At 38.7% G+C, this 24804-nt stretch overlaps 2 protein-coding genes across 2 annotated transcripts; both read right to left on the bottom strand.

Moving 5' to 3' along the window:
- Window positions 1–12914: 12914 nt before the first annotated feature.
- Window positions 12915–13904, bottom strand: LOC148033830 (pentatricopeptide repeat-containing protein At3g24000, mitochondrial-like). The gene has a single exon (XM_087680967.1). It carries the CDS (start codon window positions 13902–13904, stop codon window positions 12915–12917), a length of 990 nt encoding a protein of 329 aa, XP_087537093.1.
- A 132-nt stretch (window positions 13905–14036) lies between these two features.
- On the bottom strand, window positions 14037–15491 carry LOC148033829 (putative pentatricopeptide repeat-containing protein At3g25060, mitochondrial). The gene is made up of 2 exons (XM_087681840.1): window positions 15364–15491; window positions 14037–14866 (listed from the first exon to the last, which is right to left on the bottom strand). Exon 2 carries the CDS (start codon window positions 14853–14855, stop codon window positions 14037–14039), a length of 819 nt encoding a protein of 272 aa, XP_087537966.1. The 5' UTR covers window positions 14856–14866; window positions 15364–15491.
- Between the last annotated feature and the right edge of the window lie 9313 nt (window positions 15492–24804).

The following is a 24804-nucleotide window of genomic DNA, read 5'->3' as shown; positions in this document are numbered from 1 at the left end:
AGTTCGTGAGCCCATATTATTCTTGGAAAAGGCTTTTCTACCACAATCTAGGCATGGCATTGTGACACATCCATCACATAGTAATTAGGATTCTGGAAATAGATATCCAGAAATCTATATTTTAGGGAAAGATTAGGTAATCCATCTTTCTTGTAGTTGCAACAATTGGAGCATCCTACAACCATGACTCGATCATTCAGTATAACCTTTGTAACCTCCTCATAAAAGTTCCGGTTTAATTTGACATGTCGTCCTCTAATGAACATGTTTGAGTTTACTTTAGCCTCATAGAAGAGATAAATCTTGGCAATATTAAGGGTTTCCCTCCACCTTAGCCTCTTTAAATTATTATGGAGGTAAGCAAGACGGTTTGCATCAATGTAACAATACCCTCTCCTTAACATCCATCATCTTTTGTAATACAAGGGTGAAAGATTATATATTTGATCTAATATTTGCATCATCTGTTTCTCTAGCTGAAACTAGAGGAGTGCATCGCTGACATAAACATAACTTGGAAAATAAAAAATTGTTCCCAAGGTTTGTCTTTCTGCTAGAAATCAAGAACATATATTAACAAGAGAAGATTTTCACTATTTAAGGAAAATATATTTTATGCTATAATTATAACTAGTTTTATTTACTTACGTCGTGTCCTATATCAACGTGTACTCTGATACAACCGTCTCGGATATTGATGAATTGCTAACTAGGCTCACTTGAGTCTACCTTGCAGTGGAAGTTTCGGTCGTTCCCACGAGGATCGACCTAAGCCTTTTTTTTTTGTCAAATCAACTACTAACCGTTGACTAGTGTCAGCAGTTTGAGATTCCATCCCTTATAGAAATCGCTAACTGAAACAGGCTTACGTTGCGCTAGGTTATAAGAGAATGGGAAATGAAGAGAAGTATGGCACTTTGATCCCTTCTGCCCATGGTTTTAAAGTGATGCAAGTCAGGCTTTTTGATCTCTAATGGTCCATCAAAATGGTGATTTTTATTCCTTCTTAGGAAAGCTCTCGGCTTATCAAGACCACCCAACCATAGGTCTGGAGTCATCGAGGGTCCATCCTCTCGCTTCCCTTGAGAGAGTGTTTCTAATTATCTAATTACTTACCACCTTAGGTTCAACATATAAAAATAACTTCCTTGAATTATCTCTTGATACAAATTTGTTACACGCCTTTAATTCACGACACAAAAACAAAGTAAAGAAATTCCTTCCCAATAGTTTCTTTTTAAAAAATAACTTTTTATCATGTTTTCTGTTCGAAGGTATTATTCTCTCCAAGTTCAGTTCCTCAACTAGTATTGGAACTTCCAGGATACTATCTAGAATTTGAAGGGTAGTTGGCAATTCGTAAGAGCCTAAGGAGTTTATGACCAGAGCCCCCTAGTATCCTCACCTCCTCCTGCTAACTAGAGTTCCCTACGACAAGACCTTTTGCATCATGATTGGTCTATACTCACTAACATGAAAAAAAAAACCCATTGGAGTAGGTTTTATTCACATTGGCCTTAGGGAGGTCTAGCGCCATCAAGAACACTGCCTCGGTCATCGTTCTATGCTCACTGAAATGTTGCCTCAATCGATGATCTGTACTTGGTTATCCATCTCTTAGCCTGATGATTTTTAGGAAACATTAGTACCTAACTTATGATCATGAATGTCTTAATTCAAATGCATTAAATATAAAATATCAACAAATTTATTTCCAAGACAAATCTTTCTTTTTGAAAAAGAAATGTCAAGGCAAAAGTTAGCGTAAGTGGCAATACCTTCCAATAGTCTTCTCGGATTTCCCCTTCCTCGGGATCTAGTTTGGACTAGATCTAAACAAGAATTTTATTCTTGAGAATAACTTCCTTGGAGCTTTGTGGGTCCTTGCTTGTGATAAAAGAAATATTGGTTATTTTTATTATGAAAAGTGTTTTTTTTCAACAATTCCATCTCAAGGTCTTTTATATATCGAGAATTAGTGTCAGTGACTATCCATTAGAGGTTTCATTAGATCTATACAAATAAAAAATATTAAGTCTTTTAGGGACACAGTACCTTCCTTGTACTCTCCTTGGTACATCTTATACAAACCCAAATTACCCTTGGGAATTTGTGGTTAAGAATTCCTTTAAAAGATAAATACAAATCCTATTTTGCAAATGCACTTTTTGTTGCCAATTCATGGGATGATGGCCTGCTAGTTGCCTTTATTATAAAAATATAGTACCTGGGGATCCATGATGAGTGCTTGGTTGATGGTATTCGCAACTTCATTTCTAATCCTAGTACTCATCATTCTATTTGTAGTAATTATATCTATAGCATTATTGGTAGCTCCTGCCTCCACCACCTTCATAACTTTATTCTTGGGCCCATGGTCTTTAATCACGAGATTGTAGAGGGGATTTTTAACAAGAGAGCTTGGGCTCATCGCAAGTGGATTGATGGGGGTTGGCAAACATTAGGATTTTAGGAAAATCGAGAAGAGTCTTGATTCCACAAGGAAGTAAGGTAGAAGGGATGGAGGATTCAATTCCAAGAGCTCGTGGAGTATCCTCCTTGTCTTTGTGACAAGAATTCCCATCCTCGTACTTCTTGGCCCACTCCCTCTTGCTCTATACTCCTGAGAAGGGCCTCTCCTCTCTTGCTTCTCTTGCCCCACCCTCGTGCTTCTCTTGCCCCACTCCCTCTTGCTCTATACTCCTGAGAAGGGCCTCTCCTCTCTTGCTCAGACTACTCTCCAACTGCTCTTTATGCCTTGTATTTATAGCTAAATTGAAAAAGAAGGGTTGTGGCCAAGAAGAAGAGCTCTTTATGAAGGGTATCTTGGAGAATCAGCAATTTGATGCTGGCAATTTGATCTTTGAGGTCCAGAGAGGCTGCTTGAGATTCCATGATTGATTCACCTGGCTCTCAAATGATCTTGCTTCAATCCAAGCTTTTCGTCGAAGTGAGAAGAGGGGGAGATTGCTGGAGTTATATGCTATGACATAGAAGGAGAATTCAGGTTTTTTCTTCAGTAATCAGGGACTCCAAAATTGGGGTCATCATGTGCCGTTAAAAAAAAAGGGGGGGGGGGGGGGGGGGAGGGGGAGGGGCGTTGTTTTCTTCTTCTTTTTCTTCCTAAAGCTTTGAGACTTGTTTTCTTTGCTAAGTTTTAAATGCGTTTGATCAATTTTGACTTATGGTCCATGACTCGTGTTCGCATGGTAACTCCCATACGGATGGCTATAGTCCCTATCAATCCGGAAAAATGTCGGGTGATGAACTTCAGACCATTTTTCTCAAGACTTTCTCTATTTAATGATCTAGAATTCTTCAAGTCCAATTTGCAAGAAGTCGAGAAGATTGAAAATAAATTCGGAATATCATAGGTATGGTGTTATTGTTAATAGAAGTTGTATATATATCGCCACGCTTTGTGTTATTCAATGTAGATATAATTTGCATAGTAGTATAGCATAAGTGGAGGAAAGATTTGGTTTTATAACAACAATTTGAGCATGCAACTACTAATACCATGCAAGGAAGTCAAGAAATTGATTAGGAAGTTTAGAAATTGTAGGCTAATTCTCAAACAGAGATTGAAGAGGCTCTAGAGAAAGCCAATCAACAAGCATAAAACTAAAATTTGAGCATACCATGAACAAATCAACAAGAATTTCATAGGATGATGTATAAGATTTGGAGGAGGTAATAGATTCTAAGCCAATCAAAATGAGTATTTTTGTGGAGGACTACAAAAAGCAACTAGCACAACTTTAAGAGCTCCAAGATATATTTGCATGAGAATATATGGATATGAAAGCTTTTGATCCTTTGGTATACCAACACAAAATCAATTTGAAAGTGGATGCCAAGTCAATTATCTAGAAGAGGTACCATATGAACCCTAATTATGTGAAGTAAGTAAATGAAGAAATTGACAAATTTCTTAGAGTGAGTTTCATCAAACCTGGTTGTCACCAATAGTGGTTGTCCCAAAGAAGAATGGAAAAACTCAAGTATGTGTACTATAGAAAGTTGAATGCTACTATAGTAATTGATGTTTTTCTTCTAGATGATGTTGTTAGGCATGAAATTTATAGTTTTCTTGATGGTTTCTTAGGTCATAATCAAATTAGAATGCACCCTAAAGATATAGAAAAGACGTCATCTATCATGGAATGGGGAGCCTTTGTACAATCATGAATATTGGCTAAAAAATGATCTACCTAAATTCTAGGGAGTAGCTCATAAGACATATTATCTGTAGCTTACAGCATTATGAGAATGTTCATTGATGATTTTTTTCTTTAGAAAGAAGGTGAATCATTTGCAACATCTTAGGTTATGCTCTGAATATGTCAAAATTTTGGGATGTCATTGAATCCCTTCAAATAGATATTTGTTGTTTAGTGGGGACTATTGCTTGGACATATCACTTTAGAAGAGGGAATGGCTATTGACCCACAATTCAATCAGTTCCAAAACACTACAATCCCTATAACAATGCAAAAATTCATGAGGTTGTTGGCCAAATCAAATGGCATAGCAAGTACCTAGGATATTTAGCTCATATTAGGCAAAAGATCCTCCAAGAACATTGATGGTGGCCTATAGTGCTAAGTGATACATATTAATATGCCAAAGAATGCATTGTCTACATGCAAGAGGGCAAACCACAGTCAAGATATCGGACCCAACTTGAGAGTTTTTATAACTCACAAATTATCTCCAAAGGAGTCAGTGCATAGCAGGTTACACTAGTGCATATAGCAAGTTATACTAGTTGATGCAATCGGAGGAGGATAGAATCATTGCTCATTACTTGTTAGTAGTTTTGCATTCAAGAAGGCAAGCATGGGTTAACTAGCATGTCAAGAAAAGATTTTCAGGGAAGGAGATTTGGTAATTGTTATAACTCAAAGCTTGGTAAACATCCAAGTAAGCTAAAGCTTCATTACATGGGCCCTTATGAGATCGCTAAAGATATAGACCAAGGTACTTTAATTTTGGCTACAGTGCAAGGTAACATTATTAAACCCATATATAATGGTTTTGGCTAAGGAGACTATTTGAACCTAATTAAAACCCCTAGGTAGCATTATTAAACCCATAGTCATGATGAGGCAAACAAGGTTTCACAAGTTCAACAAGTAGTGGGAATCAATTTGATTCAAGTCATTGATGTAGTCCTTGAAGTGGTAGTGGGGGATTTGATGGATATTTTTGTAATTTGCAAGTCCCTTGGGAGAAATAGTTTTCAAACTTTGCCAATATCTAATTGTATTTTCATTGGTGACACTTTACTGATGAAGGTGGCATTTACTTATTTTGAATGGGCAAAAAAACCTTCATTCCTACTACCGAAAGTGCATAGTTTGCATGATCTTACCATAATCCTAATGTAGGTAATGTGGGCTTTTCTTATCATGTGGCATATTTTTCAATGTAGGTAATGTGGGTTTTTCTTATCATGTGGCATATTTTGCAAAGAAGAGTTGCTCATATGAATTGGGGCCAAAGTGAGGGTTACTTCAAAGACTTTTTAAAAGTCATTATGACGTATTTGACGTGCTCTTTTATTGATATTTTACTTTTCAAGAAAAATGAACTTTGTGACACGACCCATGAGAGTGTGCATGTAATTGTAGTTTCTCATGAGGAATTGGAGGAGTTTACTTTTAACTATCAATCAAATGGAATATTTTTCAAGCATGTGAAGTCACATCTTTCAAGAATCCTAAGGACATGCTTCCGTAGTGGATATAGAGAAGTGGGAGTGTTTATGTGAGACCACCAATTGTTTGAGGCAAAGTATGGTCAATGTGGGGAAAAGAATGGCAACAAAAGCAAAAGTTAACTTAGCCCCACAATTTTTGTCTTCTTCTTGTCTTCATGTGGTGCTGCCATTAAACCAAGCTCTTTCACTTCTTGATTCTCAACCTTCTTCCTTAGTACCTATCATGGCAAAAAAGAGAGCTCAAAAGGTCCAAAAGATGCCTTTGACAAGTGCCAATGAAAGCAAGTCCATGAGGATAATAATCAACTTATAGGGGCTTTGTTCATAATCTCTCTTTGTGGCTCATTTTGAGATGCAATGCTTCATATGCTTGTTTTGATAACCATTACTCTTTAGACATGTTTGTTTTTATAAGCCATTTGACTATAACTAAAGGTTTGGGTCTCAACCACTTAGTTGTGCCAAGTGTTAGCCTAGGCTCTAACATCATATTCACATATGACATTAGTATTATGTTTATAGTAGTATTTTACCTTAGTCATCTATCTAGTCTTGCTATGGAAATGGACTTTAAAAGTCGTATGATTAGTAATTGATGTAATTACAACAAGCATGGCTTGGAAATACATGATTCTCCTTTGTTTTTGTTGATTACACTATATGAAATTATGAGTTTTTATGATGAAATCAAGCTTTGACAATTTATGCCTATTTTTCACTATGTTCCTATAGTATTCTTTTTTCGTGGTCTCTCTAATGCTATCATAAAAGATTAAGTGGTCTCATTCACATGTTTTGCAATGTTAGTCTTACTTTCTATGTTTATTTCCTCATGCAATAGTGCAATTTCTTGCATACCTATAGTAGCAATGCAATCCTGTTAGCATTCTACATAAACTTAGGGTTGTAACAATGCCTTTATGTGGTCTCAAGGGTATACTAAAAGTTTGATTGCTAGGAACACATGGTGCATGAAACCTTTGTCGTGAAGCTAGTTACATTCTCAGGATGCACATTATGCGGGATTGAGACAAAAAGATGCTCTATTTGCTCCAAAAGGAATAAATTGGGAAGATATTGGAGCGTTTCAATATTGAGAGGGGGAAAGCTATTAGTTTTCCATTGCCTCCATGTTTGAATCTTAATCAAGAGGATTTCCCCAAGTTAGATGAGTAGCATGCTAAAATGGCCAAGGTCCCTTATGCATTTGCAATTGGTAGCTTGATGTACACCACGGTTGTTACATGTCTAGACATTACCTATGCTATGGGAATGGTTAGAAGATATATGGCAAGCCCTAGCAAGAAGCATTGGGAGACAATGGAGAGTATCATGAGATACTTGAATGGCAATAGGGCTATATGCATATGATTTCGAAGAAAATACACATCTCTTCCTGGCTATGTAGATGTTGATTTTGTAGGGAGTGTAGACTCTAAGAGGTTTATTGCATATTTTGTCTTTACTTTCACCATTGGTGCAATCTCTTGGGTCTCTTAATTATAGCCATGTACAAGTTTATCTACCATTGAGGTTGAGTACTACTTTTATCATTGCATTGTTGAGGCAAGGAGCATTGTGCTAAAGAGTCGTCCAAAGCCTTCTATTAATTGGTTGTATTCAATTGCTTGCAAGACCAAGGAAGAGGGTGACAAAATGTCTAGGGAAGCAGTGGAGAAGTCGGAAGTTTGAGACTAAGAACCCATTATACATAGAACCATGCAAATGACTTTCTTAGCATGTACAACTAGAGAGATGTCGATAAGCTCTTATGTTGCATCCGCTAAGATGAGTTGCACCATAAAAATGCCTTGACCCATTAACACCACCTTTGCTATCCACAAGGTGTCAATGCTCAAGGTGGATCGAAGCCAATCCAAAGACCACTGTCTCCTCCAGCTCCTTCTCAATTGTGTAAATTGTTAAAGTAATTTCTTGGAGACGACAACTCACAAGGTGTGTGATTGAGGGGCACATGTGGAGTGCGCCGAGATTGAACCATATATTTCCATTGCGTATTTTCTGAGGATTACCAATGTGAGCTATTGAAGTTCCAAGGGGAACATTGCTACAAAGGCAAGAAGCAATTAAATGGTAGGCATGATAATCAACTGAGAAAGAAAGAGAGGGCATGTTTTTGTGTGTGTGTGTGTGTGTTGGGGGGGGGGGGGGGGGGGGGGGGGTTTCATAGCTTTCTTCATTTCTTCGTTAGCCGAGTGTGAAAGATTGCCATTTGATTTGCCAGAAGCGAAGGAAGAATCAGTAGCAGGTTATCAAACCGAATATTCAGGAATAAAATTCGGATTCTTTTATGTCGGTTCCTACCCAAATCTCTTGGTTTCGTCGCTATTTGTAACAGTTCTTTACTTAGGCAGGTGGGATCTACCAACTATTATCCATCCGGGAATTAATCAGTTTTTTCTATCTATGAATGCTAACTATGATGTCTACCTTGGTGCGTTTAGAGTAGTAGTGAATATCATTATTACATCAGCCAAATCTTATTTATTTTTATTTTATTCTATCCTAACTAGATGGACCTTGCCACGAGTTAGAATAGATCAATTTTTAGACCTCGGATGGAAATTTCTCTTACCCATTGCTTTGGGAAATCTGTTGCTGACAACTTCCCTTCAGCTTTTGTCATTGCGGTAGAGCCCCCAACCGCTGTGGACAGGTAAGTTTTGCGGTATTCCCAATCTTTCTCCTAATTGAACCTTCTCATTACATATATTTTTTGAATAAATGCCTATTATATGTTCTCGATAATAACCGAGTTACAAAATTATGGTAACCGAGCGGTACAAGCTGCAAGGTACATCGGGCAAGGTTTTGTAATCACGCTGGATCATTTGAATCGGTCACCCGTTACTATTCAATATCCATATGAAAAACTTTTACCATCTGAGCGTTTTCGTGGAAGAATCCATTTTGAATTTGATAAATGTATTGCTTGCAAGGTTTGTGACCGGGTGTGCCCGATCAATCTGCCAGTTATTGACTGGAAATTAATGAAGAGTATTAATTAAAAAATATTAGAAAATTATAGCATTGATTTTGGAGTCTGCATCTTCTGTGGAAACTGCATTGAATACTGCTCGACAAATTGCTTGTCAATGACTGAGGAGTATGAGCTTTCCACATATGATCATCAGGAATTGAATTATGACCAAGTGGCTCTAGGTCGGCTACCCCTTTCTATTCAACAAGACCCTGGCATTCAGATTATCTCCACGAACTACCAAAAAATGGAAGAAGATTTTGAAAGTCGAATAAGTGTTACTTTCAACATCCCCCCACACACATACCATGAATTGACTTGTTAAGAACCAAAAGATTGGTTCCATAAATCGGTTGAAAATTTCCTAACAATTGCTTATTACTTGAAATTTGAAACCAATTGGGAATATATTTGAGTTTAAAATTTTTAATTAACGAATTCAAACTTATATACTTAATTGTTATTCATTCGTTAATTTATGCGTGTTTTTATATTTATATGTACGTGCATGTATATTTATGCACGTACATGTAAATATAAAATTAATAATAAGTAACTAAAAATTTATGTGATACTCATACGATATAGTAATATAATTGAAGACAGAAAAAATTATTTTACTGATCATGTAAAACGAGTTTATCTAAATCAATTCATGAATTTATTTTCATCTTAATAGAATTAGGTGTTCCATCAGGTAGTTTGGGAGTAGTATCATTCACTAAAGTAATTCATTCTGCTTTTATGTCGGGATTGGTTCTTACTTGCATATCCCTATTTTACCTTATACTAAATGTTGATTTTGTAGTTGCCACACAATTACTCATTTATGTAGGAGCTATAAATGTTTTAATTGTTTTTGCTGTAATGCTCACCGATAAAACAGTAGGATCCAATTCCTATCCAACCAAAGAGTTTGGTATTACCCTGGCGGCTTACGCAACTCTTTTTGTATCACCAACCCTCGTTATTCAAAACACAGAATGGTCTTACGCTTCCTTTTCAAATGATCAATCAAAAATTATTGAAGAGTTGGCTAAAAAAAGTGATATTAAAGAGATTGGCTATCGATTATATACCTATCTGTATGTTGAGAGAAATATCAATGCAATACACACACACACACACACACACACACACACACACACACACACCTATTTGTATGTCGAGAGAATTTTGTACCGATTCAATCTCTATTTTCTGTGAAAGAATCAATGCGTATTCCAAATATTCAATATGTTCATTTGGGAGAGATGGCCGAGTGGTTCATGGCTCCAGTCTTGAAAACTGGCATAGTGCTGAAATGCTATCGAGGGTTCGAATCCCTCTCTCTCCTACTATACATTAGAATAGGGGATAGTTTTGCTAGTAGCACTATACTAATGTCCTAACACGATCAATTGGGACTCTTTTACTTTGATATCCCAAATTCTTTGAGATACTAATTCTATATCATACACCCATAGTTTCCAAAAAATGAGAGATGATATGAATGGATGGATGCGAGGAATCCAACGCAAAATAGTTAGAAATTGAAAGAAAAACTAAAGAAAAATCTTTTTTAGCTATATGGAATAGAGCCATTCAATAAGATAGTTGCAGAGGATAAGTGAAGGGACTTTTTTTTCACTCCACCCGTTAATCTCCCAACATGTGAGATGATACGCACGTCAACGTAAAAGAATCACACATGAGTGAAGGTTTTGTCTTATTGAAAGCCATATTCCCAATAGAAACTAAAGACAAATAATTCTTACTAAGGCTAAAACGTCCCTCTCCGAGAAAAGAGAAGAGAGGGATGTTCCAGAAGCAAAAAATAATGCAGATACCAATAGGAGTGCTTGTGAACAAAACTTTTTTTTAAAAGCTTCAATGGTTTTCAAAAAAGAGGGAGGGGAAGAAAAAAAAACAGATAAAAAGTACTGGTCACTTTTTATTCTCCATTAATCAAAAATGGAGAAAAGGCTATCCGATAAGTATTTCTTTATGTACTTGAGATCCATTTTCTATTATGCCCAAATCAGTTGATGCATACTCAATCTTATAATTGATGAACCAATGAATTAAGTATGAATATTCTTCCAATCGAACAATAAGTACAAAGGGTTTAGAAAAGAATGAAATTCTTTTCTCCCCTCAACCTTTTTTTTTTTAATTTTTCCTTCTAATTCAGGGGTGTCATGGAAAGGACAGGTTCGGTATCGCGATCAATCCCCTTTTCAAACCTAGCTGCAGCTACTCGAGCCCTTCCTGCGTGCCACAAGTGACCCACGAAAAAAAAGAATCCCAGAACAAAATGAGACGTGGCTAACCAACTTCGGGGAGACACATAGTTTACAGCATTGATTTCGGTAGCTACCCCACCCACGGAGTTTAAAGAACCTAAGAGACAAGAAGTATGAAGGCAATATTAGTCACCACACATGACATTAAGATAGTTTATACACATCATCTTTTGTATTGTGTGATGGATTTCATTGCCCATTCCTTCATTATTTGAGTTCTTGTATTCTCTCTTCTACTATTCATGCTTCTCATTGCTCAATAGTTATGATTCTTTCACTTTTGTTGCTTATTCTCACATGGTATAAGACGACTAGTGTTGCTAGCTTTTGTTCCTTGTTCTACCATTATTCACTATTTCAAGTCTCAAATGGTTGCATTTTGTTACTTCCAAACCTACTACATACTAGGTGACTTATTTCTATGTTGGGCAACTTGTTTTATTGCTCATCTGAGCTATTGCACTTGGCTTTTTTCACTACCAAAGATCTAAAACCTTTCGTTCGTTGCCTCGCCCCTTTGTTTACCATTGACAAACTGGATGACCTATTTAATCTACTCTAAAGATGGTTGCAACATGTGTTTTGGTTGTTGTTAGTGTCATAGGAATTGGTCCTATTGTTGCCAAGGCTAATCCATCTATTGTTGTGTTGTTGCACCTCTCTAGGTTATTATGTCTATTGGCTGACTACTCTAAACTATGGTTAACTTTGTGCTTTTGTTCATCTACTTTTATGCACGCTTCCATTTTTTTGTTTTGCATTAATGTTTTGCATTTTCAACTATAGAGAGGATCTATTTGGGTGTGCTTATGCAAGTTCTAGCATTTCTTGATCTCTACTGGGACATGTATCTTTCGATGCATGACTTCACACGGAGCAAACATATCCCTATCCTATCGTTGTGGAGTGATACTCCTCACATACTCGCAAGCTATAGAGGGTGAAGGTCGAGCATGTTAATGACTATTATGAATTCATACAATGCGACAGATCTTAAAGGAGGCTTTCTAGATGTATCGACATAGGTCTCATGATTCAAATCCTAGAGCTAGTTTGACTTTCATGTCCATGATGGGAGGTTTGGGCAATGAGTGGTGTTTTGCTCCTAGTTTGTTCCCACAAGGGGACACTTCAATAGTCTAGCCAAAGATGCGAAATCCACGGTCATGATGTACTGCTTCAAGGCATTAGTGATGACAAATAAGGAGATTCAAGTATTTCCATATTCTATGATCAATGTTTGATGGTTATTGATATCAACTTGGCACTTCTTTAGATGTCTTTTGGATTAGGAGTCGCGACCCAAAGTTTGAGTCTTTGCATATTTCTAGTGGTGCATTCAAGTTGCTGGAGTGTTTTTTTCGAGCATCACTCATCATTGTTATATTTACTATGGTGGTATAGGTTTTTGACAAATCATTGCTATGGTATGGGACATGGTGATGGTTACTAGGGGCTGCTTGTTCCTCATTTTGTATTTATATATACTAACCACCCATGATCTAAGAGAGGGTGTTAGTGGTGTACATTTCATGGGTGTTAAGACTATTCATTAGGCTTTTATTGGGCACCTTTATGGACAGTTCAGCAGCAAATTTGTCTCCAGTTTCACCCTAGAGTCTATATATACTCCACTCCCTTCTTGTTTGATGGGACCACATCCACTTGTGGGGAGACTGGTGGTACTACTGGTCACCACGTGCCACTCACCTATGTGGTTTGTACCCTACATCTCTTGTATTGTCATAGACATCCACTTGTGGAGAGTGGTGGTACTACTCATCACCACATGTGCCATTCACCTATGTGGTTTGTACCGTACATCTCTTGTATTGTCATAGATTCCATCACCAGTTTATTCACTGTTAGAGTTCTTGTATTCACTCTTTCACTTTCATTCTTCTCAGTGTTGTTCAGTTGTGATTTTTATGCTTTCATTGCTCATTCTCACAAGCAGGCAGTGCTGGCTGGAGCAGCGCAGGTTCTTTTGAAATAGCTCAAGAGCAGGTGTGCACATACCATGCTGGACATATCCTGTGATTATAGCAGCCCAGCATACAATGTTACGAGCAGGTAAATCATCAAACACTTTCCGAGAGTCCCTCAAGACCCCACACTTTGCATACATGTCAACAAGACTGCACCCAAGTATCGCATCAATTTTCATTTCACAGCGCATGATTTGATCATGTATTGTCTTACCCTCCTGTATAGCATTCAAGGAACTGCAAGCTTTTAAAATACAAGTAAAAGTGGCATCATTTGTCTCTACACCCTCTTGTTGCATCTTTTTGAAAAGTTCACATGCTAGGAGACTATACTCATGCTGAACATGTCCAGAAATCATCGCATTCCAAGAGACAACATTCCGACTAGGCAACTCCTCAAACATATTACACCCTTCGTCCAATCTCCCGCATTTGCAGTACATGTCAGAAAGAGCACTTCTAATAACTACATCAACTTTGACTCCAACCTTAAGAATTTGCTCATGTATCCGTCTGCCCTGATGTAAGTCTTCTGCACTACCACATGCTTTTAATGCATATGAAAATGTGATCCCATCTGGTATTAAGCCTTCCTCTTGCATTTCATCAAATAGTAATAGGGCTGGCAGAGGCTGATCATTCTGGGTGTACCCTCCAATCAATGAATTCCAAGAGACTACTTCTCTGTATGGCATGTCCTCAAATATATAGTGCGCCTCATCTAGACATCCACCCTTGGCATACATATCAACAAGGGTGTTTAGAGCCATTGTATCAGAATCAAGTCCATTTTTGATAATATGGCCATGCAATATTCTGCCTTGCTCTATCATTCCTGTGCTGGTACATGCTTTTAAAGTGCTTAAAAATGTCACCCTTCCTGGTGTTAAGCCCTCTTGCTGCATTTTGCAAAAGAGATCAAGAGCAGAGCGCCCATGTCCATGCTGCACATACCCTGCAATAATTGCATTCCATGTGACTAGGTTTCGATCTGGCAGCTTCTCAAAAAGGTTACATGCATCTTCTAGACATCCACATTACGCATACATGTCAACTAATGTGCTTCCAAGGACCACATCAGACTCCAAGCTGTCTATTGTTATTTGACAATGTGTCAACTTCCCCAAGGTTGTACTCCCAACTATGCCAATGGCCTTCAAAACAGACAAAAAAGTGATTCTATCAGTCTGGAAATCATGTTGATGCATTTCTTCAAAAAGTTCAATGGCAGCATGACCATCACCATGATGGGTATAAGCTGCAATAATCGTACCCCAACACACAGGATCATGCCTGGAGAACTCCGTGAACACTTGATGTGCATCTTGTACCAGCCCACATTTAGCATACATGTCTATCAGCGCACTTTGAACAATAGCATCTTTTATGTATTCATTTCGGATCAATTGTTTGTGCACCAGCCTAGCTTGTTTTATTGCTGCTGCATTGCCACATGCCTTCAAAATGCTTAACAGCATCACCTTGTCTGGCTGAATGCCCTCCCCTTGCATGGTTTCATACAACTCAAGGGCCCTCTTGCTTTCTCCAAGTGTCAGATAAGCCGTGATGATGGCATGCCATGTGTAAACAGTAGGCCATGAGACCTTGCAAAACACTAAGTTTGCCTCCAGCAAGTTACCAAACAAGGCAAAAAGTCGGATGAGATGATCTGCCAATGCTGCAATAGTGTCAAGTCCACTGTTCACCATAAGGTAATGTGCGGTTTTTCCAGAAGCCAGGTCTTTACTTTCAATACTTGCCTGTAAAAGATGGTACATAGTATCCCTCGATGTAGGCAACTGGTGCTGGTGTCGAACATCCATGGTGTAAATGACTACAGAATAACTTAATTTCATAACAAGAGCACCTAGCAAGAAACAAAGAAGTGAATGAATGTTACACATGACCATAAGTGATACAATAAACACATTCAAGTACGAAACTTTTCCACGATAAATGTTCGACATCAGGAGAATCCAGTAAGAATGATCAACCCATCAGAACTTGCACCTTACACACACACACACACACACACACACACACTGTTGCAATTGTGGTGACAATGGGATGGGAAAGTTTTATGAACGTTTGCATGTGCACACAGCGCAAGAGAAGCAAACACGGGCATAAGAATCATGAGCAGGCGCTCCCACAGTAATGAGCCCCGAAACAGCCATCAATGTGAGCACCAAGGAGGAAGGGAAAAGAGAGAATGCCCTGGGGAGAACACATCGGGCGTGCTGGTATCTACGAAACAGAAGCTCTGAACTGTGACATTTATAGAAGCTCTGGAGAAGAAAGGGAAGAAACCATCAATACATAAAACCTTCGACCTTTACTAGGTTTTTCACGAACGTGAATCACCTCGGTGCCTCCCGGATGCCCCATGGCAACTAGCACGAGAATATATGTGAGAACCCTCAAGCTTAGTCGATGGCGAGAGTGGCAAGCGTTGCGGTGAGGGTCGTTCAGGCCGTTGAAGCGACACAGGGGGTGTGGTGCATCAAGGCTTGGACGAAGATACTCTCGTTACCTGCATATTGAAGTGACACGGGAGGTGTGGTGCATCAAGGCTTGGACGAAGATACTCTTGTTACCTTGATGTGGGCATCCCCCTAGAATTGCAGCTTTTGGATTTTTCTTATAATTATCTATACATATACTCGAGGCTATTATATTGCCCCATGTAGGTCTCATTTCATATAGTCCCCAAGTGGTTGGTTAAGGGGGTCAAGGTCTTGGTTGAACCTCGAGGGTGGGTACTCTAGATCCCCTGGAGCACAACTGGAATCACAATAGCAAAGAAGGTGTGTATCCTCTAGGACAAAATGAACAATCCAACACAAAGCCTAGAAATATATGTCGCCATCATCATCAAGGTGGTCATTGAGCTGCAATTCACCCAGTTTTGTAATGCCATTACCATTACACACATATAGGTCATTTTGCAAGAGATTGTTCTTGACAAGCTCGATAGACTTCTTCTCTACCCCCTCCCTGATGAAGTGATAGCACACCTCAATGTGCTTTATCTTTACATGGAAGACTAGATTCTTGGCCAACTGAACGACACTCAAAGAATCCGAATGTAGTGTAGGGTAGTACATAGCTAATACCAAGGTCTATGACTAGACATCCTAACTAGAGAGCCTCCTTGCAACCCTTAGTGGCTGCACCATCTCTATCTCTGTAGTAGATAGGGCCATGCATTTTTACACCTTGGATATTTTTTAAAAAATGCCTCCAACAAAGGTGAAGGCATAGCCAAACGTGGACTTCCTATTGCATGCATGTCCTGCATAATCAGAGATAGTATATCCCACAACTCCTGTATCTTGGCCACCATAACATATACACATATTTGCAGTGCCCTTAAGGTATCTCATGATACCCTTCATGGTATCCCAATGCCGCCTACTACTAGGTGTAGCCTAAGGATGCCATAACTCCCACTACAAATCCTATGTCAAGACAAGTGGTATACATCAAATTGCCCACTACAAATGCATAAGGAATCTTGGCTATCTCGACCTTCTACTCATCAGATTGTGGACAATCAGCCTTACTAACCTTCACATGAAAAAGAAAAGGATAGCCAATAGGCTTAACATCCTGCATATGAAACTACTCAAAAACCTTCTGGATGTACTCCTTCTATGACAGGTAAAGGAGACCCTTAGAGCCATCGTGCATGATGTAGATCCCAAGAATATGTGAGGCCAGTCCCATGTCCTTCATCTCAAATCTCTTCGTGAGTTGATTTTTCAAGGCATCCATCTCATCATGAGTGCTCCCAACAATTAACATATCATCAACATACAATACCAAAATCATAAAGCTGCCATCACGAGCCTTTCTTTGTGTATAAACACAGATCCATATCATTACGGGTATATCCTTGGGAATTCATAAAAGCATCGAACTTGTGGTACCATTTCCTAAGCGCCTACTTAAGGGCATAAAGGCTCATTCTCAACTTGCACACTAGGTGTTCCTTGCCTTTTTCCTCAAACCCCTTAGACTACTGCATGTAAATTTGATTATACAAGTCCCCATGTAAGAAAGTTGTCTTGACATCCACGTGATAGGGGTCCAAATTGAGCTATGCAACCAAAGCCAAAACCAAGCGTAGGATAGTTATCTTGATGACAAGAGAGAAGACTTCATCGAACTCAACACCAAGCTCCTACTAAAAACCCTTAGCAACCAATCAGGCCGTATAGGCTAGCTTGGGACATTCAGGGGTACTGTTCAACTTGTACACCCATTTGCATGGCAAGTGCATTTTTCACTAGGCAAAGGAGCCACATCTCATGTATGCCTGTTTCAAAATCTGGCCCAAAAATCACTCTTTTTGTCATATCTCAGGCATTCGGGACCCGATTCAAGCAAGGTAAGAGTCTAAGTTGGGATTTTGGCACGTTCCGGATACGATGGTGATATCAGATTTACCAAATTCTGATGACAAAATATTCTGCAACAGATTTCAGGTCTGAGATAGCATGTATTTGTATGTATATGGCTTCTGTGATGCTTCTACTGATGTCTATTGATACCTGTAATATTCTGAAAGGCCGCATGTACCGCCTCCATAAAAACAAAATTGGATCATGAATTTTTTTTTAAATTCCCCCTTATCCCCGAGCCGACTGACGAGCTGGAGGGAGAGGGAAATAGAATGGCCAGCAAAGCTCCTTGCTGGAGCTTCCTCATCTCTGGATCGCTATGGAGTAGACAAGTAGGGAGGGAGGACCCCCTCCCCTCCCCTATTTAAATCGAGGGGGACGTCGTGAGGAGGAGGTCGACCCGCTGTGAAGGACACGGCCGTCGAGAGAGAAGCCGACACATTGAGACGGCTATGAATGAGTGGGGGGGGGGGGGGGGGGGGGGGGAATCGACGATTCTGACGTTGTGTTGATCGCTGCCATGGCGTGAGAGGGTTGATGCTGGCTGAGAGGGAGAGGAGGAGTGGAACGTTGCTACCGTGGGCCAGAAAAAGGGCTGAACAATGTCACGAGATCGCCGCCATCTGATCTAGGTCTGGTGCGCAGATCGGACGCAGTATGCTCACGTAGTGAATCCCGGAAGGTCCCCAAGAACAATGAACTCTACCTTTTTGCACAAAAAACCATGTAAAAGCTTGAATGACAAGAAGCAAGAGACAAATTGGGTTCAATCTCCCCATGCCTTGTGTGAGCGATTCACAAAGCATGTATTTTATGTATATTTCAATCTTCATGCTCAATAATAGCCCAATTTACAAAAATATGACAAGCTTTTAGCTTTTGAGTTTGCTTTCTACAAAAATAGGAAATAAAGCTAATGGACGGTGCCCATAGAGTCTGGCACGCCCAATCTCAATGTCCAAATAGAAATAACATATCCGTGCGCATAGGCACATACAAAATAATAATAAATAATCGATGTCTCAATAGACATAACCAAAATATAGGCGTGGCGCCTATTAAAATATAATCCAAAAGTCGAATACTAGATAAACTCCAATGCTTTCCTCCGCCACTGCTGCTATCTCTACACATCAACTGAAGCATTCACAATCGTTAGTAAAATAATACAATTAAACCGACAAAAGTGAATACCTAGCAGTCTTCAGCTACATAAATAAATCAACTGGTTAGAAATAAATCCTAACCTTAATTTATTACGAGTGCGCACTCTAAACTCATAAACGTTTATTAATTTAATATGCATTTTGCGGAATCACCCGCTATGGAATCACCCATGTACACACTAAATTAATGAAATGCCCGAAAAGGACAGGCGTCCCCATCAACTTCTCGTACAAAGAATCCTCTTTGTGTATGAGCCCCGGTCATCTAAGTTTACGGAATCCACCGTAAAACCTCACGGAATCCACCATAGAATATGCCTCCTGGCATCATACCCCCGGGGTGGGATAGCAATTGACCTCAATTGCTATTAGCTCAATGTGGAGCTATCAGAGTGGGGAAAGCATTTAAGTCTCTAGCGTGCATCCATTGTGCTTCCTCTACAGGATGGTTCTTAAATTTAACTAGATATCTAGAATACCTTCGGCCAGTTCTAGTGGTCATGTAGTTAGTGTCTATGATGGCTTCTGGTTCAAGTATTTCGGTCTCTTCCTCTAACAAAGGTGGGTTTTCATAAACAGGGTGAATAGGTAATTGGCCTCTAAATGGTCTCAATAAACTAATGTGAAATGTATTATGAATTTTCCAATGAGATGGCAATTCTAACTTGAATGCATTATCATTAATCTTATGAATGATTCTAAATGGTCCATAGAATCTAGGAGCTAATTTGACAATTGGATGTCTATCTACACTTTGCAGTCTACGTTTTTCTATTCTAAGCCAAACATAATCATCAACTTTGAAATTCATGGCTTGTCTTTTCTTGTTGGCTTGTTTGGTATATGATTGTTGGGCTTTAGCAATCATATCCTTAACGTCATCAAAAATACTGTTATGCATAGTAGCAATATCATCAGCACTCTGAATTCTATTAGACAAAGATGCAACAGGTGTAGATAATCTATATCCATAAATGACTTCAAAAGGTGCTTTCTTTGTAGATGTGTGCTGTATGCAAACTGTAATAAATGCAAATGAATATCCCATGTTTGAGGTTTAGAGATAGTATATGCACGTAAAAGATCTAGAATAGTGCTATTTGTGGCTTCTGTTTGTCCATTTGTTTCTGGATGAAATGCAGATGAGAAATCAATCTTTGTGCCTAGATTTGCAAACAGTGTTATCCAAAAATTGTTACAAAATCTAGAATCACGATCTGAAATAATCACTTTTGGCAATCCATGGTTAGTAAAAACAATTTTCAAAAATAACTGTGCTGCTTGTGATGCTGTTAAAGTTTTCTTACATGCAATGAAATATGCTTGTTTACTAAATCTATCTACAATTGTCCAAATCATGTCATGGTTAGATTTAGTATTTGGTAAACCAGTAATGAAATCCATAGATATATGTTCCCAAGGTTTAGATGGAATAGACAAAGGCATTAGTAATCCATACTGTTTACCATGATGTCTCTTTATTCTTTGACAAATCAAACATTCAGAAACGAAATTAGATACATCTGCATCCATATGCGGCCAATAAAAATCTTCAGTTAACATGCGTAATGTAGATATGATACCTCTATGACCTTGATATGGGGGACAATGAATTTCATTCAAAACAAAATATCGGAATGGAATAGTAACACACAGTCTCTTTTCAAAGAACATAAATCCATCATTATATGACAATGAATCAACAGGAATGAAATTATTTTGAACTAATTTTTGCCAATCAGAATGAAAAGTAATATCCTGGTGATATGTATCTTTCATAGCAATCAGAGAATCAAAAGATATGATAGAAATATTATGAATTGCAGGTCTTCTACTCAATGCATCAGCAACTACATTTTCTTTTCCAGGTTGGTATTGAATGATAGGATGAAAGCTTTGAATGAAGGAAGCCCATTTGATATGACGGTCAGAAATTTGGGGTTGGCTAAGTAGATGTCTAATGCTTTGCTGGTCGGTCTTTATCATGAATTCTGAACCCATTAAATAGTGCTTCCATTGTTTTAATGCTTGTACAACTGCTAATAGTTCTTTGTCATAAGTGGAATATTTGAGCTCATAGGGTTTCAGCTTAGAACTAGAATATGCTATTGGATGATTGTCTTGCATTAATACGGCTCCTATTCCTGATCCACTAGCATCAGTCACAACTAGAAAGAATGGTCTGTTAAAGTCAGGCAATTGTAGAATAGGGGCATTAGTTAGTGCACATTTCAGTAAGTCAAAGGATTTCTGCTGAGTTTCAGTCCATTGATAAACAATTCCTTTCTTAAGAAGTTTGGTTAATGGTAAAGCAAGTAATGAAAAATTACGTACAAACTTCCTATAGAAACTAGCAAGACCAAGGAATGAGCGTAATTCATGCACATTTTTAGGAACAGGCCAATGCAATATTGCATCAATTTTCTTAGGATCAACTTTTATTCCTTCTTTTGATACAATATGACCCAAATACTCAATTTCTGTCTTAAAAAATACCTTCTTTTCAGGATTTGCAAACAATTGATTTTCTTTCAGTAATTGAAAAACTAATGATAAATGCTCATAATGCTCTTTTTCACTTTGACTAAACACCAAAATATCATCAAAGAAAACAATCACACAATACTGATATTTCAAAAAGATACATTTCATCATTCTACTGAAAGTAGCAGGTGCATTAGTTAATCCGAATGGCATGACTAAGAATTCATAATGGCCAAATTGTGTCCTGAATGCGGTCTTAAATATGTCAGATCTATCTAACCTCACCTGATGATATCCAGACTTAAGGTCAATTTTACTAAATATAGAAGATCCTTGCAGTTTGTCCATAAGGTCATCAACTCTAGGTATAGGATACCTATTCTTTACAGTGATCTTATTTAATGCTCGGTAGTCAATACACATACGATAGGTATTATTCTTTTTCTTGACTAAGAGTACAGGTGCACCGAATGGAGAACTGCTAGGTCGAATTAAGCCTCTATTTAGTAATTCTTCAACTTGACTCTGGATTTCTTTTTGCTCTATTTGATTGTGCCTATATGGTGCTTTGCAAGGTGGTTGTGTGCTAGGAATTAAATCAATCTTATGGTCTTTTGGACGTGATGGTGGTAAACCTGGTGGTAGGTCTTCTGCAAAACAATCTTTAAAATATGCAAGAAATTCCTTATGCCTAGGGTGGATATGATTTTCCTTTGCTTGCAATTCATTCACCCAAATGAGATATGATTTAGTATTCTTGCGTAGTGCACGTTTTGCTTGAGTACGCAAAAGCAGTGGAAAAACTATGAGATGCATGCATACCATATAATGTAATAGATTTTCCTTGAAAATTAATATTCATTGTGTGCGTGGAATAATCTATATTTGGATTATGCTGGTGTCTCCATGGCATTCCTAGAATAATGTCGCTTGACTGTAATGGGACAACTAAGAAATTTCTTCTTTCAATGTATGTACCAATTTGAATTTCTAAATCTTGTACTTCTTGTGTGCCATTGTACCTAGTGCCTAAAAATGCAGCTTTTATGCAATAATGCGTAGGTACAGTTTGTAAATTTAATTATTTTACCAATTTTGCTGAAATAAAGTCATGAGTACTACCATCATCATGTAAGATAATTCTTTCCTTTCCATGCACCATACATTTCATAGTCAACAATGAATGTGGGGTAGGCATACCTGGTAAAGTGTCGGAAGTAGTAGTAAGATCATCCTCATCCTCAGTGAAATCCGGCATATCCTCATGCTCGTCTTCGTCCATGGCTCCAAGATAGTTGATATGTGCTGGTGGCTTCTTTGAATGACAATTTGCTGCGAGATGCCCTGGTTGGTGACACTTATAGCATACTATTGGCTTGGCTTTGGTTACATTATTTGCAATGGCTGGAAGTCTGGGTACATTTGGATTTGCTTGTGGAATAGGCTTAGGATTTGGATTGACATTGGATGGTAATGCAGATGGTTTAGCCAAATTCTTGCGGAAAGATGGTGATGAGAAACGACCTGGATTAAACCTTCTAAAATTGGAATTGAATTGTTTAGATCCATAATTACCATTGGCTTGGAATTGCTGTGGTCGTCTGTCTCTTCCGCGTAACTTATCTTCAGCGTCATGAGCTAGTGAGATGGCGTCTTCAAGGGTAGCAGGCTTGAACATGTTCACTTCAGCGTAGTAATGTCCAAGAAGTCCAGACATATACTTCCGCTTATGTGTAGTCTCTGGTACATCTTCAAGCATGCGTAGCTGTAGGAGTGCATTCCAAAAACGCTTTGTATACTGTGGAATAGGCTCACGATCTCGCTGTTGAAGTAAATCCCATTGCTTGATAGCCTTCTCATGAAATTGCGGTGGAAGGAAATTCTGCATGAACTTCTTCTTGAAATCTTCCCATGTAGCAGGACATTCTATGCTCTTGCGGACTACAGTCCACCAAAGTGATGCTCTGTCTATCAGATGGTTAGTAACACACTTGATTTTATCTTTTTCTGGATAAGTTTCCTCATGGAAATAGTCATCAAACTGGCTAATGAATGATAAAACAGTCTTCCCTTCTCGTATACCATTGAAAGTGCGAAACTTGAAACTTCGTTTACTTATCTTTGATTCCTTGCGAATGGTTTGTGCTTCAAGAGTGGCGTCGATGGTACGGCGAATCAAATCTTCAGCTTGTGGTTCTTCTTTATCGGTGGATGCTCTTTGTAATTTTGTCAATTGCGCTTGCAATGCTTGCCTAGCCCTTCGCTCTTCTTCCAGTTGTAGCATGATTAGATCCAGCTTTTGTTCCATGGTAGGCTCAGGTAAGTCGTCTTCAGCCATAGGATCATCCATATGTGGGGTCGTCATCCTGTAAAACTCAACAAACCTTTCTCACTCAAAATCAGGTTAGCGGGATGAGCGTAGCTCAAATTTGGGGTTACAAGGCTATGTATTTTTTGGTATTTCTTTCTCAATTTTCAGAAAATCTGCAATATTTCTGTATCCGTTTGCTGAAAGTACTTCAACAAACTTGTAGATAGGTAGAAAACCTTGCCACGAACAACTTTCCAATTCAGAGTTTTTGCATAGGAACAAGTCTTCTAGGAGTTTTAAGCACTAGTCAGTTCTGATTTAGTCTGACTTGCAGAGTTGCAGACTTAGCAGACTTGCAGAGTTGTTGACTTGCTGAACTTAGGCCGACTTGCAGAACTTACAGGACTTGATTCCAGTTGACTAGTAGAACTTGACTTTGGCAGCACAGGACCTGGAGTATATCGACTTATCTGCCCTGTGTGACTTGCAGATAATTGAGTGACTTAAGCTTAAGTGATTAAGCTTAAGCTTAATAAGCTTAATAACTTAGGCTTATTAGGGAGGGAGAATCGTCAGGAAATGACGCAATTCGTAGAGGACAAGAGTATGGATTTGATGCCGTCGCGGAAATTTCGGACCCACTCATACAGCTCGTGATGAAGTTTATGAAGTATTAAGCTTTCTCCTAAAGCTTAACTCAAGCTTAAACTTGAGATAGAAAAGAAATATGAAATTTTCCTCACTGTTTGTCCACGACTTGTTGATGGAGATGAATGCATGGTCCTCCGCCTACAGAGCCTGGTCCTTCGCGATCTGACAGTAGAAATAGGGGTTCTTGATCGCCAGAAGTCTGCTTGTATCGACGGTTCGCGACGAGATTGACTGTAGAGCCGGTTTGTTCCTGGAGCTCCGCCTTCGCCCGAGATTGGTAGCGATTGGAAGCTCTTGATCTCTGCTCCGCTCTGATACCACTGGTGCGCAGATCGGACGCAGTATGCTCACGTAGTGAATCTCGGAAGGTCCCCAAGAACAATGAACTCTACCTTTTTGCACAAAAAACCATGTAAAAGCTTGAATGACAAGAAGCAAGAGACAAATTGGGTTCAATCTCCCCCATGCCTTGTGTGAGCGATTCACAAAGCATGTATTTTATGTATATTTCAATCTTCATGCTCAATAATAGCCCAATTTACAAAAATATGACAAGCTTTTAGCTTTTGAGTTTGCTTTCTACAAAAATAGGAAATAAAGCTAATGGACGGTGCCCATAGAGTCTGGCACGCCCAATCTCAATGTCCAAATAGAAATAACATATCCGTGCGCATAGGCACATACAAAATAATAATAAATAATCGATGTCTCAATAGACATAACCAAAATATAGGCGTGGCGCCTATCAAAATATAATCCAAAAGTCGAATACTCGCTAAACTCCAAT

The sequence above is a fragment of the Lygodium microphyllum genome, chromosome 7 (assembly GCF_053477565.2).
Source record: "Lygodium microphyllum isolate KBCC chromosome 7, Lygodium_microphyllum_v1.1.10, whole genome shotgun sequence".
Taxonomy (NCBI): domain Eukaryota; kingdom Viridiplantae; phylum Streptophyta; class Polypodiopsida; order Schizaeales; family Lygodiaceae; genus Lygodium; species Lygodium microphyllum.
The sequence above is the reverse complement of the archived record's forward strand: the minus strand, read 5'-3'. Positions and strand labels throughout refer to the sequence as shown.

Excerpts from the sequence above, each read along its gene's own strand:
- LOC148033830 (XM_087680967.1), bottom strand. The coding sequence starts at position 13,904 with ATGCAGCAAGAGGGCTTAACACCAGGAAGGGTGACATTTTTAAGCACT.
- LOC148033829 (XM_087681840.1), bottom strand. The coding sequence starts at position 14,855 with ATGAAATTAAGTTATTCTGTAGTCATTTACACCATGGATGTTCGACAC.